The 14,999-nt window shown below is 39.4% G+C and overlaps 1 protein-coding gene across 1 annotated transcript in view; it reads left to right on the top strand.

Moving 5' to 3' along the window:
* Positions 1–14,999, top strand: part of LOC103186711 (peroxidasin homolog) — a 220,685-nt gene that overhangs the window by 125,278 nt on the left and 80,408 nt on the right. Inside the window, exons 3-5 of the mRNA XM_007905901.2 lie at positions 961–1,032; positions 5,292–5,363; positions 11,419–11,490. Coding sequence (XP_007904092.1) covers positions 961–1,032; positions 5,292–5,363; positions 11,419–11,490 — 216 coding nt within the window. The remainder of the gene's footprint in view (positions 1–960; positions 1,033–5,291; positions 5,364–11,418; positions 11,491–14,999) is intronic.

The following is a 14,999-nucleotide window of genomic DNA, read 5'->3' as shown; positions in this document are numbered from 1 at the left end:
GATGATGAAGGGTTAGATTAACAATGGGAGTGTAAGGGATGGCATTCAATAACATTAGAAATGGGAGTGAATTTTCACCTTCTTTCTATTCTAAATGTGATTGCCATATGTTCTCATCCCAGTGCTAAGGGAAACAGAATCTCTCTTTCTCGTACCCATTTATTTTACAAATTATAGCTAAGATTTGGTGGTGGTGGGATGGGTGGGGGGTACAGAGATTAATAAAAAACAAATTCACTGATGTTCCTAGAATCATAAAATTAAAGCCCAGAAGGGGACCTTTTGGCCCATTGATCATCAACTGATGCTAGATTCTCTGCGAGCTATTAGACTAATCGCAATTTACTGGTCTTTCCCTCGTTTGTTTCATGGAGGACAACAAATGGTCCCTGAATCTCTGGGGGTGGAGGGGTGGTCTGGTAACATCTTTTGTTATCCAATATGGCTGGGGCTCAACCACCATTCAGAGCAACTTAAATTCCTCTAACTATTCTACATATTGTTGAATCCAAACGATTAATGATGGTTGAAGACCTGGAATGGAGAGCAGTGGGAGTTCTTTGGATGCAAGGTATTCAAATGACTACAAATGGTTGGCCTGATCTGTTCTATTTTTCAATGAATAGGTCATTGTGAGCTCGGCAAAATGAAAGTGCCCAATATTGTTTTGTAGGCTGGTCAGTGTTTTCTGGCCCACTGATGCCAAATAACATTGAATTGAAGTTTTGTTCTGATAATAAAACTTGGTGTTTTATTGATGGAAAACAATTTAGGTCACAGCAGGCATCCTGTAAGAATCATTACCGCTGGATGTGACACTATTAAGTGTGGCTTTATGTACAAATATATTTTTTGCACTAAGTTAACTCTTGCTTCACTGACTGAATAGGAGTTGCACATGTTTGGCAAAATAAATGATGTCCAAATTTAATGGAGGATTCATATTTTGCTCTTTTCCAGATTGCTAAACAACAATCAAATTAAATGGATACCAAGAAAAGCCTTTGAGGAGCTGGACAACTTGAGATACCTGTAAGTGGTGAATTGTCTATTTGGCTTCCCTACATGCCATCACCCTGATCGTTGTAATCTAGAAGTTTCATTTTCTGATTGTATATTTGTTGTGGGGTACAAAATTCACCATCTATTTTTCCCTTTGGTCTTTAACTGTTTTTGTTCCTGTAAATCTTCATTCCTATTTGTGAGAAACCACCAGGAAAAAGAGTACATAAACAGTGTGCTGAACTAAATGTTTTCAATACAGGATTTTTTTGAAGTAAAAGTTTAAAGTATAATTTAGTAGACTCCCAAGTTTGAGGTGAATAGTTGAGAAATGCAGGGATGAGAAATGTTAGGTTTGTTCCCTTATCTCTGCTAAAGTAATTGATCTCAATTGGAGAGGCAATAGGGTAGCTCCATTTGGTCAGAGCTTCTGAGATAGATGGAGGAAAACATCACAAGATTGATTTTGAATGAAGAATGTTCTTCAGCCTTGATAGATCTTATCCTTCCAGAATACCCACCCTACTGTTTTCCTATCATAGCATCAAGCTGTTTATTAAATGTGTCCAGTGTCTTGACCTCAACCACCCTTCCCGGTAATTTGTTCCAGTTAATTACCCTTTGGGTAAAGAAAATCCTTCTGGCATCTGTTCTAAAATTACCCTTTTGCAACCTTAAACCCATGTCCCTTTGTTCTAATGCCTTGGTGTATCCTAAAGTATTTGACATACCTCTCATGCATGTTGCGTGGTGTTCAGATGAGTGAAGGATTGAGTTTCCGTGCACTTCCCCCTAAATTGAACAGGCTTTTGTCAGGCAGTGCTAAGGTTCACCTATGAATTAAAGCTATTTCTGTAAGATTCATGAGGACAAGCAGCAATTAGAATGAATGTTACAGCACAGAAACAGAACCATTCAGTCTGTTGAACTTTAACACAATAGAAGGAAAAATGAGTTATAAACAGAAGAAAGGGAATAGAGAAAGTTACTCGGAAAAAGTAACAAACTTACTGTTAATTGTGGGCTGTGTTTCTCAATATATTTTAGTGTGAGGTGCCTCACCTGTGTCCCAAGCTGATAGTTGCTATCTTCAAAACTTAAGTTAGTACAGTATTGAATTAATTGCTAAAATAATCCTGGGAAACTTAAGCCTGAATAACACAATCATTTATATTCTACCATTTGTAGTGCAGCTAAATTTAAATTCCGATTCCTGCATGACTTTTAATATTTAATAAAAGTCACAACACCTCCGTACCTCATTATCTCAGTGAGGACAGTTATACCTGGATCTATTGCACTGAGGTATTGAGATGTGGAGCAGCTCAATAAGTTCATATGACATTTCCTGCAACATTCAGAAGCACAGCAGTCAAAGAGCAAACTAAAAACTGGAGACGAGCTGGTGAGGGAGAGGAGACAGTTGGTAGTTCTTGGACCTGCGAGACCTCTCACTCGAAGCCTCCAGATTTCCCCTGCCAAACATGGGAGTATGATTTCATTGCCACTATCCCTGGCAGGTTAAATTACAGGGCTGTCTCACTTCACATGTTATATTATACTACGTAGCACTGTGAAGGGGTTTATACCAATGGAAGGTGAACAGTGCAACTGTGACAAGGTTCTGTTTGTTCATGAGGTTTTTATAGCAGTGTAAGATCCCCAGCAAGAGGAAGTCTGGCATCACTTTGGCTTCCCACTGGCCACAGTACATCTCACTATTACGTGAATTGGTATGATGCTAATATTGTACTATTTCTTGCCAAATTTTTCTTTACCAATTTTCTCCCTTCCTCGTCTCTTGAAGGTATCAAGCTCCATTTTCTTTCCACTGGCATATGTTTGACAGGCACTGGTGACCTTGTCTAACTGGGCTATTAATGATGTGTGAGCCTCTCCAATGTCATTGGCAGACTATTTCGCCTCTAGGGGATTCCCAGCTGAATCTGGTCCTGTTTGTACTTGCCATCCACACCTATTACACAAGTCAACAAGAGTCATTAGATACTGATCAGGAGCAGGAACCTTGGCTGATTTTCCCATCCCTAAGATAATGTTGCTGAGTTATCAGGTCACCAGTGCCTGTCAAACATATCAAAACAGTGGTTTTGTGGTCTGTATGGATTTAAGATGTTGATCACTTGACTCATCAGGCTGTCAAGGAAGCTCAAAAGCTGAAATGTGAAAGTGTAGAGTGAAAGGTGACTAAGTTAGCCATTTGGAGGTGATGTCTGGTGCCAGTAGCCACAGTAATTCCAGTTTAGAGCTGTGTCCCCTGGTTGAGCTCTATGAGGTCAGCTACATTTCAAACTGCGTGGATGTCATGTGAGATTTCTATGAGGTGAACTACATCTGTCTGTCCCAGTTCCCTTTCCCTGACTCTTGATGCTCTAAGTGAAGCTTGCTGGGCATCCAAAATATATACATACATTTATGTGGAATTGAACAGAATTTACAAACATCAAAACAGGTCATTTGGCTCAACTGGTCAGTGCTTGTGTTAATACTCCACAAGAATCTCTACCCATCCTAATCCCTTTTTTCTAGCCTCCTCCTTGCCCATCTATTATGCTTTTCCCTCTTGTAAACATTTATTTTATAAGTGAAAGAACTCAAGTTGTCTGACTACTATGTGTAAAACTCACAGAATAGGAACTGCAGTTATAGTTTATGGCTGGAGCTGTGATTAGTGGGGCCACTTGAGGTAATTTGAATGTGTTTTCTGGGGTGAAATTTTTGGTTTGAAGCAATATTGGACAAAAATCAAAAGCATTTGCCAAGAACATTTTCAGTGATCAAAAAGGAAAGTCAGAGTTGCTATCAGGCTTTACTGCTATGATCAACATCCAATTGTTGTGTTCAGTCAATCTTATGTTCTTGTATAAGACCTTGGGGTTCTTGTTTGACCCTCAACTATCATTTCTACCTCACAACTGCGCCATAACCCATTCTGCCTTCTCCGCAACGTCGCCCGGCTCCGACACTGTCTCACACCGCAGGCCACCGAAACCCTCATACACGCCTTCAATACATCGAGACTAGACTATGCAAACTCCCTGCTTGTCGACCTCCCCAACTCCTCCCTCGACAGGCTGCAAATCATCCAGAACTCTGCAACCCATGGCCTCTCCCGCACGAGGCTCCACGACCCTATACCCCCCATCCTTGCCCAACTCCACTGGCTTCCCATCACTCAGAGGATTCAGTTCAAGATCCTAGTCTTCACCTTCAAAGTCCTCCACGGTCTTGTTCCCCCCTACCTCTCTGATCTCCTACCACCCTGTTTGGTCCATACGCTCAGCAGGATCCGTCCTGCTTCATATCCTCTGCCTCACTCTCCCCACTATCAGTAGGTGGGCCTTCCACCACTCTGCAGCCACCCTCTGGAACTCCATCCCACAGTCCCTCCATCTCACCCCTTCCCTCGCCACCTTCAAGACCCACCTCAAGACCCTCCACTTCAACCGTGCTTTCAATCTCCATGCTTCCCCCCCTGCCCTCCACCCTCCCCCACCCCGACCCTCAGCTCAGGTCCGTAACTCTGTCTGTCCAGCACCTTGGGATGTCCTCCCGACGCGAAAAACGCTATACAAATATGATTTTGTTGTTGTTGTATGATGACTGCCTCTGGGTGATTAAAAAGTGCACTGATCAAATCCTCATTAACTTTATTTAAATCTTTACTTAGAGGAATATATTCTGTGGTATAAATGTAAAGTTACAAGAAAGTTATCTGTAATGTTATTTACTGTTTGATATTTCACTCCGGTGAGTAACTTCATCAATATTTGCCTCCAGAGCCATTAATGTAACAGCAATTAGCTGTGATGAGCTTTGACATGTTTTAATGTCATAGGGATTATATCAAATACAAGAATTATCATTGAGTCCTGGAATTCAAGTTCTAGCATTCTGGATCTTCGAATACAAGATCCAAATCCCTGCGACTTCTTACAATCCTACCGATTACCCATTCCCTCAGCCTGTTTCATGTCCCCTGCCCGACCAGCATGAGCTTTCAACCATTCTACCTCCGCTCTCAGCAACTAAATCTCGGAGTCTCTCGGCCTCGCCTTGCCCCTCTCCACCTTTAAAAGTCACCTTATGATATTTCTTTTCAATCATGTTTTTGATCATCCTTCCCCACCCTCCTTCCTCAGCTCCCCCACTCCCAGCTCGGACTCCATGTCAGCACTATATAAATGTAAAATCGCCATTGTTTATTGATGCTGGACAACACCCTAAAGCTAACATGGTCGGGTCACACTAACTTTCTGACTTATTTTCAGTTACCTGTACAAGAACGACATCCAAACAATTGACAGGCAAGCGTTTAAAGGGCTCGTTTCACTGGAGCAGCTGTAAGTAATCCCTGCTACTCACAAGAGTTTAATAATGAGCGGTTTTCAGCTGTCATCATAATGCTTTTCTCTTTGTCTGAAACTTTTTTTGAGACGTTTTCATTTGGTTTCCAGCTTCTCTTCAATCTAACTATTTAATGCGCATGTAGAATATACTGGCTTAAAGAGGACATTTAGTGCAGTTACTCCATCCTCTGCCCCAGAACAGGCACTAAGCTTCCTCTGAGCGACTCTCTTCCTCTCTCAGGGATCTTCAGTATCTCATCGCTACTTCTGCTCTTCCAAACTCTTACGAACTCTTCAACACTCGTTTGGTGCCTTATTGCTTACCTTTTCTTCCTTATTTTGTGGGCTTTTCAGTTGCTTGACTCATCATTGATTTTTATCTTTCTTACTCTACGCTCCAAATATAACAGCCGCTGCTGAGAAGCTGAGTCCCTGAGCTCCACCTCGGTACCTCCAGCAATGTCACTTTTGAAGTCGGCCACTTGCCATGCATAGAATTACTGCCAAAAGCATATTTCTTGCGATTTAATGGCACGGTACACCACAAGCAGTTAATTGTTCGAATCTTTGAAACATTTATATCATTTCTCTATGAATCTACAGTTTAATGATGCAATGATGAATTAAAATAATTTATACATGTTATCTCCATCAAAACGTTAATTAAGTTAAACGTTATGGAGTCAGATCCTTTCCTGTCATAACTGTTTCCTTTTCCAAACCAGTACAGCATAAAACACTCCCTGGATTCTGCCTTTGCACTGAAGAACAGCAAAGGTTCATGAACATTTTACTCCAGTGAAAGAATAAAGATAATGTAATGTCTTTCTTGTCTACAGACCATCACCACCTTGCAAATGTTGTCAGAATATGCTTTGATGTTAGCTGCTTAAACAATGACACCAGACATAGTTAATTAGATCATGCTGGAGATTTAAGGCATTATACAACTGCAACCATGCAAATTGTTCATCTGCTTATATTTCTATCAGTATCTCCACTTAGGGTTCTAATGTCCTGTCAATAGTCTCTTGAACTAATGCCAGTATTTTGAAAGACCTATATGATTCTAGTACACAAGATAACATGCAGCTCCTCTTCTTTCTCCAATTATGTACATTGACCCTGTTTGAAAGTCTCCATGGCATAAATGCAATGGGACATATAAAATAACAAGCTGTGGATTTAGTCCTTGCAGTATTCAGCTACAGACAGTGATGACAGAATTAGCTGATTGTCAGATTTATTTTTCTTCTTGGAGACATCTTGATGCAGATGGCGATGAAGCGAGAGATTGCAAAAGCTACATGTAACATTGACAACTTCAGAGAATGGGTGAGATTATACCAGAGCTCTACATGCTCTTGGCGCTCAAAGCAACTATCTGTCTGCCCGATGGTGAACTCAACATGCACGTACTGGATGCCAGATAAGATTCCTAAGCCTGCCAGTTGATGTCTTGCCTGCCAAACCTTTCCTGCTAGCATTTCAACCAACAGATAGGAAGAGCAGGGCAATTCAGGCTGTCAGGTAGGTTCCTGCGCTAATATTCGTTGGGAACCAGAACAGAATCGTGGAGCTATGAGTCGATAACCGAAAGTAAGATAGAAAGTTAGCACCAAATTGAGGTTTACCACCCTTCCTAGTAACTCATTCCAGCTCTTAATAATCTCTAATCCTGCTGCTTCAGTGTATTTGACAGCATTTTCTTTTCTATTTATGAACAGAGTACAAGAACATGCTCGTCGGTTAATAAGTGATCCTTTCCTCATCCCTGGCATTATTATTCAAACCTCAGAGTGCAAGCTTACGCTGCACTGCTGAGGGAGGACTACTGTCGTTGGTGCTATCCTTCGGATGAAACATTAAACCTAAGTCCTGTCTAGTTGTTCAGATGAGTGATTAAGATCTCATGGCACCATTCAGAAAGTGAATGAAGATTCTCCTAATGTTCTGGCTAACAATCTGCCAGATAAAATTGCTCATTCACTTCATATTTATTTCTGCGATCTTGTGTGCAAATTGGCTGGTACGTTTGCCTACGAATGCATCATTGCATTTAACAGTAATTATCCATGAAGTATTTTGAGACATTTCAATATCGTAGACTCTATATTGTCTATTTTATAAATGCTTCCTTGCTTATTGTTCCTTTAAACTTTTCCGCTTTTTGTTCCTCCGATGTCGTTAATACACCACATTGCAAGAAACCAATTAATAATAATAATCCTTACATTTGATATAGCATTTTATCACCAAATTATTTTTATCATCAAAACATCTCAGAGTGCTTCACAGATTTACTGAAAAGTGTAATGGATGTGTATTTTGTCGACAAACATAAATGCCAATTTGCCTATGAACAGCCATGAAGTGAAAAATCAATTTTATCTGGGGGAATGTTGGCCAGGACACTGGGAGAAACTTTTTTCCCTTTTTGAATTTTATCATGGAATCTTTAATATCCCTGAACAGGGAGACAGTACTGCAGTTTAATAATAGATACAGTATATATAGTTAATACATATTAAAGTCTACAGGAATGTGGAAGATACAGTTCCCAATGTATCACTTAAATTAAAGTCCATGGTCCATATGGGAGCTGGGGCTAGTTCAATGCATGCTTTTCCTAATTGAGCATGTTGTATAAGATATATTGAGCGGTTACTAGAGGATACTGGTGTCCTGAGACGAACACAGTCAGGATAAAAGGCTGAGCTGAACATGAAGCTGCCAATGTGATAATGACGTGATCAATGTTTCATGAGCTACATTTATTATAAATTTATGATGCATGTTACCCATTGTCCTCAAACATTTATGTGTTCACAGGCCTGCTGCAATATCACATCTTAATCATTATTGTGGTTGCAACTACTTTTTAAATATTAAATATGAATTAATTATTGATAACAATATGGTTCCAAGTGTTACTGATGGAACCTAATGGCTTGAAAGTATAGTTGATTTGCAATACTTATAGCGGAGAGAGAATACCCTGTGAATTAAGGTGCATTATTTTGCAGCAAGACTGTTCCTATCCTGTCAAGTAAGAGAAGCACACACACTATTTATTGCTTAAGTTACTCCCCCACCTCCTTCTTAGTTGATGCAAAACTGCACCTGCAATAATGGTTTTACTGGCAAGGTCCAGACCAGAAATACTCATAATATTCTGTAATCATTTTATTTGGGGATACCCTGGCCAAGATAGAACAGAGGAGAGCAATGAGGATGGTCCACAGTATTTGAGGAATAAGCTATGAGAAATGATTAGACAAGTTAGGGCTTTTGAGTCTTGAAAGGAGACATCTAAGAGGGAACCTTATAGAGGTATACAAAATTTTAAATGGGATTATTAGTGAATCCCAGAAAATAATGCAAATTTGGCTCGAAGGCAAAATGTTGCAAAGGGGAGAGGGGGAGAGAGAAGCTAGATGGAGTTGAAGGATTACTCGGCTGAGAATCATGCAACAGAAGAGAGTTTCTCCGGGTGTCCTGGCCAACCATCCCCCAAATAAAATTGCTCATTCACTTCAGTGCTGTTTATGGGGCATCACTGTGCACAAAATTGGCTGCCCCATTCACCCACTAAACACGCAGTCACTGCACTCTACAGTATATCCTGTGAACTGCTTCAGGATACCCTCCTGACATGAAAGGCGTTATCCTAAATGTAAAGATTATTTATTATGGGGATTTTGTTTTCCACTCTGAAGGAGGAAGATTGGATAACTCACAGTCTTCAACAAAGAGAATCCAATGAAGAGCATTTAAATTTCTGTGTCAGCAAATACAATATTTGCATTTGACTTTCTCCTTTGGAGTCTGTATCTACCTTTGGTGTTGCCAGCCTTTCTTTATGGATGCCATTTAGTGGCTCACTTTTTTAGGTAGTTTCGCATCTAATAAAAGGAAGAGGCGTTCTTCATAATATTATAATTCTGTACTAGGGCCTTACCTAAAATGTATTACATATGGATCTTCTATGACAGTCTTAACTGGATAATATTTCCATTCATGACACATAACACATGCTATAGAATGGTACTAAACATTTAAACCATTTACAGTGTTACTTTTACGATTTTACACAGGAATCTGTGACAGCCTTTAAATATGTGTGTTATTTACATTGATGTGGCACTGATAGACCTTTCTGTGGTTGTAATGTTGGTGCTATATTTAACATTGATTCCCACTATGTTCTCACTATGCTCTTCACTTAAAATAAAACATGACAAAGCCATTAGATAAGTTTTCATCCTGTTATCGTAAAGATACAGAAATCATTTGGATACTTTCTTACATTTCAAATGCAAATCCTGTAATTTGATTTTCAAGTGGAAATATAACCTTTTTGATGATGATTTTGCTTCTCTAGGTGTGCATGAGTAAAGCATATTCATGAGATCAATTTATTGTCAAGCAGACAATTCACTGTTTGAATTATTCCTATTAATGTCTTGATGTCAGCTTGTCTCAGTTGATAGCACTCTCTTCTCTGCCTCAGAAGGTCGTAGGTTTAATTGTCATGTTGGAATTGAGCTTATGGTCTAGGATTCCATTCAAAATTAGAGAAGCACTGGAGAAAGTCATTTGAAGGATGATATTTGAACCAAGATCTTGTCGGCCTGGACATTAAAGATCCCATCATACTATCTGAAAACAGAAGGACATTTCCCTCAATGTCTCCTACAATCCTCCAGATTAAATTAATTATTCACTTCACGGCTGTTTCTCGAGCATTCCTGTGCACAAAGTGGCTGCTGTGTTTGCCAACAAAAACAGTGATAAAACTTGACCATAATTATTGTAAAGTGCTTTTGATGCTTTAACATGATAAAGCACTATAAAAATGGCAGTTAATTGTTTCTTTCATTAAGTAAACAGTGTCCTGGGAATAGTTGATCCATTTTAAATTGATTCCTATTAATAGGATGTCCTTTAGTTGACATTTGATTCATAGCTCACCTGTGTCTGAATGGTAAAACAGGATGATACAGAATTCTAACAAGACAAGAGAGTGAAGGCACAGAACATGCTTCCTTAAATCAATTAAGATGATCAAAGCATATTTTTCCTAAATTAATTATTGTGCCTTAAATAAAATTAATAAAAGCTTCATTAGATTTTCTTTTGCTGTACGCTTTATTCCCTTTTAAGTGTTATTGCTACTGTAAATTGGGATTCTCAGTTAGCAAACATAGAAAAGCAGAATGAGCAGAGTAACAAGGTACAAGTCCATTGCAAGGCCTGCTCATACAGCACCTTGTCCACCATGGGTTTGACCGTCAGATCTGCAGTTCTGCTGATCCATTTCTTTACTTTTTCAACAGTGACTGAAATTCATAAACCTGCAGCCACTGGGCAGCGTTTAGTCTAGCATTTACATAATGGTTGGGCAGAAAGTTAGAACTTACAAACAGCAGAGTATGAAGTAATCCCCTAAACATTGGATGAAAAAAGTTCTGTCTGGCAATTTCTGGCTTGGGATCCTTTTCATACACTGAGGGCATTCTGACCCAAAATCTAAATGTTAGGAATATTTTGTTTTCAGTATTAACTGGCTGGGGATGTGTACACAGTGAACAACAGCAACGGCACTAATCCAAAGAGCACCCCATGGAGTCTAATGTGGAAAATGATTCCAATTGCTTGAGATATCAGGAAATTACTAATTCTTGTTGTATAAAAGTCATTTTACCAATGTTAATGCAGGGTAGAATAATGGCCTGACTGTTAGTTATGACAAGTTGCTTGTAGAATTCTGGCATCATTCAGGTAGAAATTGGAAAGATTTCCAGCTCTTTGGACTGGTGAGCTTTTTGCTCTGCATGAAATACGTTTGCATGATACAAAAGTTAAGCTGATGTGAATTACTTAGTCACATATATTGTGGTTTATATCAAGCTCCGATTGCAAGAACTGTGGCTACAGTAATATATAAGAAAAGTTCCCAATTTACAGTAGCTTGGTTTGGTTTCTGAAAATAAACCTCTTTTCAGCCAGCCATTAATATTAACTCTTCCATGAATTTTCTCAACAGATATATTCACTTCAACCACATAGAGATACTAGAACCAGAAACTTTTAGTGACCTACCCAAACTAGAGCGATTGTAAGTGCTGCATGAATTGTTGTTTAATCTGCGTTTCTGTTTCCGTCTTTGTCATTTAAGTGACTGACCAGACTAACTGTGCCTTGGATTGATAACTAACCATGGTCTTGGTTATAGCTCCCTTGAAGGAACAGCTTGATAAAAAGCTTTTAACCATTAAGTGCATGTCACTGTTTGCACCTATTTCATATGTTGTTGAGAAATTTGTTTAAAAAAAATCTATGTTATAACCATTACCATTCAAACTTTTCAGAATATTATTTTACAGGTAAGAGAATTTGTGTTTGTGTCTTGAACAACAACAGGAACATAGGGGCAAATGCAGATTGGAACAGAATTAGACAAAGAAATGGGATTGCAAAGATTTGCTATGATCTAATAAAAGTTTTTTTAAAAATAAAATAACTAACACTTTATCACTCTACCATCTCACTCTATATATCACTCTTTTAAATATCTCAATCAATTCTACTTTCTGGCAGGGTGCAATCCATATTCTCACAACCCTCTGTATAAAGAAATGTCTTCTGGTTTTACTGCTAACCAGCTACAACAACAACAACAACAAGATTCCATTTATAAAGCGCCTTTCACGTCAGGAGGACGTCCCAAGGCGCTGCACAGTTGGGTCATGACCCGAGCAGGGGGGAAATGGTCAGGGTGAGGGGAGGGAGCGAGGAGGGGGGAAATGGTCAGGGTGAGGGGAGGGATGGGAGGGAGCGAGAAGGGGGAAGAGAGTCGAGAGGGGAGCTGAAGGCTCGGTCAAAGAGCTAGTACTGCCCCTCAGTTTTGGATCAATCTACCAGAAGGAAGTCTTTCCCTATTTAGTTTATTTGCCTTCATTAGTGTAAACCATGTTACCTCAGCCTCTCATCACAGATAAGACATGTACAAATTTGGCGAAATGCCACTGGGCATCCTCCAACACAAATATATCCTGCTGAAGATTTGACTCCCAAACTGAGCAATACTCCAAATGATTTCTAACAAACACTTTGTACAATTACAGCAGCACTTCCTGGTTATAATTCTATTAATGACACCTTTTTGATGGCACTTTGCACCTGCGAAACTAGCTTTTAATGACTTAAGAACTTGGGGTTTTGTTCATTTAGCCCTTTTGTGCTTTCCCATTTAGATTCTATTGCATGTCCAAAGTATTGTATCCACACTTTGATACATTAAACCACATCTGCCACAATTCCAACTATTCAATCTCTGTGTGTCTCTTTAGACTTTTTTGTTCTTATCTTCACAAATTTACTGCACCTCTGAGCATTGTGGCATCAGCAAACTTGGACCTATTCCTAGATCCAGGTCATTTATATTGAGCACAACATTTCTGGGGCCCCAGCCATGTTCTCTGGAGTATATATCACCTCTCACTGCTAGTCCTGTTTATTAGACCCTTATTATCCAACCAATTTCTTATTAATGTCATGGGATTTCTTCCAATTTACCTTAATATTAACTGGTAATTTCTTATGTGGCAAATGCCTTCTGAAACGCCAATATAAATTGGTCCAGAAACAGTACAGAAATTAACTAATCTAAAAATATTTCACAGAATTTGATGCCGGACCCAAGTAATACTGCCAAAATCACCATTTTAGTTTGTAATTCACAACTATATTCATAATTCAGCAAAACTAAAGCCCATGTTTAAAGTAATATTGAATTTACAAATAACTAAACGAATAAAGAACAGCAATGCATTTCCTTGCAGAGTCAGAATCCACATATCCAAAAAATACTGAGTTAAACACTGAAAGCTTTCGAATTGGTGCCCTGAGCAATGATGGGCATGTGGGAGGGTAGAATACCCTAACTGATACTGGATTGAAGGTTACCTTTCATTACAAAGATACTGTACTGTTCAAATGCACTTTTCACAGCATTTTTAAATCAATAATTTACAGAGCATTGACATAAATTGACATAAATTGACATCTTGACCACCCAGAAACATGATTGCTATTAGCATGAGCACATCAATTTACATAACCTGGAACACATGGAAGAGGACATTTGGCCACTAAATTGAATATCTAGCCAGGAATGATGCACTATAGAGATTTTTCAGCTTGCACAAAATACTCTTAAACTGACTGATGATGGTTCTTCCACACTCAGATGAATAACCTGTAATGCACTTCAGTGAATTCTGGTCCAAATTACAAGTAGTGAGTGTGAAGTCCATGAGTTTGCTGTGCAGTTTGATTCCTTGCGTCTTCTGCGATTAAATCAATCTCCTGATGGCTTTTAGACTCCTTTTTCATTCTAATGGTTCCTTAGGTGCTGCATCGTCCTCCAATAACTCTCATCAAGTTGTCACTATCCGTGCGAATCTCAAAAGTCAATTCAACAGCAGAAGGTATCACAGCTGAGCCAGATCCCATTGTCACTTAGCGTTCACATATACACACATTCCAGCCGAGATTTCTGATTAGGAGCGGGAACCCTGACTAGTTTTCCCTCTCCATTACCCAAGGTGGTCAGCCAATTGAAACAGCTGGACTGTTGTCCCAGCTGAGATCAGTTCCAGTGCTGTTCTGGCCAGTAGCCAGTGCTGTTCTGGCCTTTAGACACTGGGTTATAGGGGAGCTGCTGCCTTTTTTTCTTTCTTAACCTTAATTTTTTACTAAAATTATTCACAAAGAATAAATCTGAAATAGTACACGAGATCTATAATGCAATGCCATGTTGTGTCATGACCCAACTGTGCAGCGCCTTGGGACGTCCTCCTGACGTGAAAGGCGCTTTATAAATGGAATCTTGTTGTTGTTGTTGTTGTGTAAATGGTTGTGAGCTGCTATAAACGTTAATACTGGCAAGAGTTCCTCATGGGATCTCAGCAGAGTGACAGCAACTTGCTGTCCAGCACTAAATGATATCACAAGCACCATTCAGAAATGGAGGTGTGCACAAAACACAGCGGTAACTCGCAGACTACTAATGTGTTTAGCATAAACACTGTTAAAGTGAACGTAACCCATGTTAACCCAGTCTCTCATCACAGCTAAGAAAAGTATAAATTTGGTAAAATATCACTGGGCATCCTAAAAACATGATGCTTTCAATGAGAATATGCAGAAATAATAATAATAATAATCCGTGCATTTGATATAGTGCGTTTCACGTCTTCTAGACGTCCCAAAGCGCTTCACAGAATAGACTGTAAAGTGAATTGACTGTATATTTGTAGGCGAACGCGGCAGCAAATTGCACACAGCAGTGTCCCACAAACAATCATGGATTGAAAATGACCAATTTATTATTGTTTTTGGTTTTGGAGGGATTACTATTAGGCGTGTGGAGTAAGGAAACTTGCCCAAGGTTTCGCCCTGCCTGGAATTGAACTCAGGTCTCTCACTTGCAAAGCGAGTGCTCTAACCACTGAGCTACAGGACTCCACTGCAAATAGCAATGCTATTGCAAAAAAGTGGGAACAAGGCCACATCAAGCTAAATTTCACTAGTTTGTTCCAATATTATGGTCATTACTTGACT

This window comes from Callorhinchus milii, unplaced genomic scaffold, assembly GCF_018977255.1.
Source record: "Callorhinchus milii isolate IMCB2004 unplaced genomic scaffold, IMCB_Cmil_1.0 Scaffold2, whole genome shotgun sequence".
Lineage (NCBI taxonomy): Eukaryota > Metazoa > Chordata > Chondrichthyes > Chimaeriformes > Callorhinchidae > Callorhinchus > Callorhinchus milii.
The sequence above is the reverse complement of the archived record's forward strand: the minus strand, read 5'-3'. Positions and strand labels throughout refer to the sequence as shown.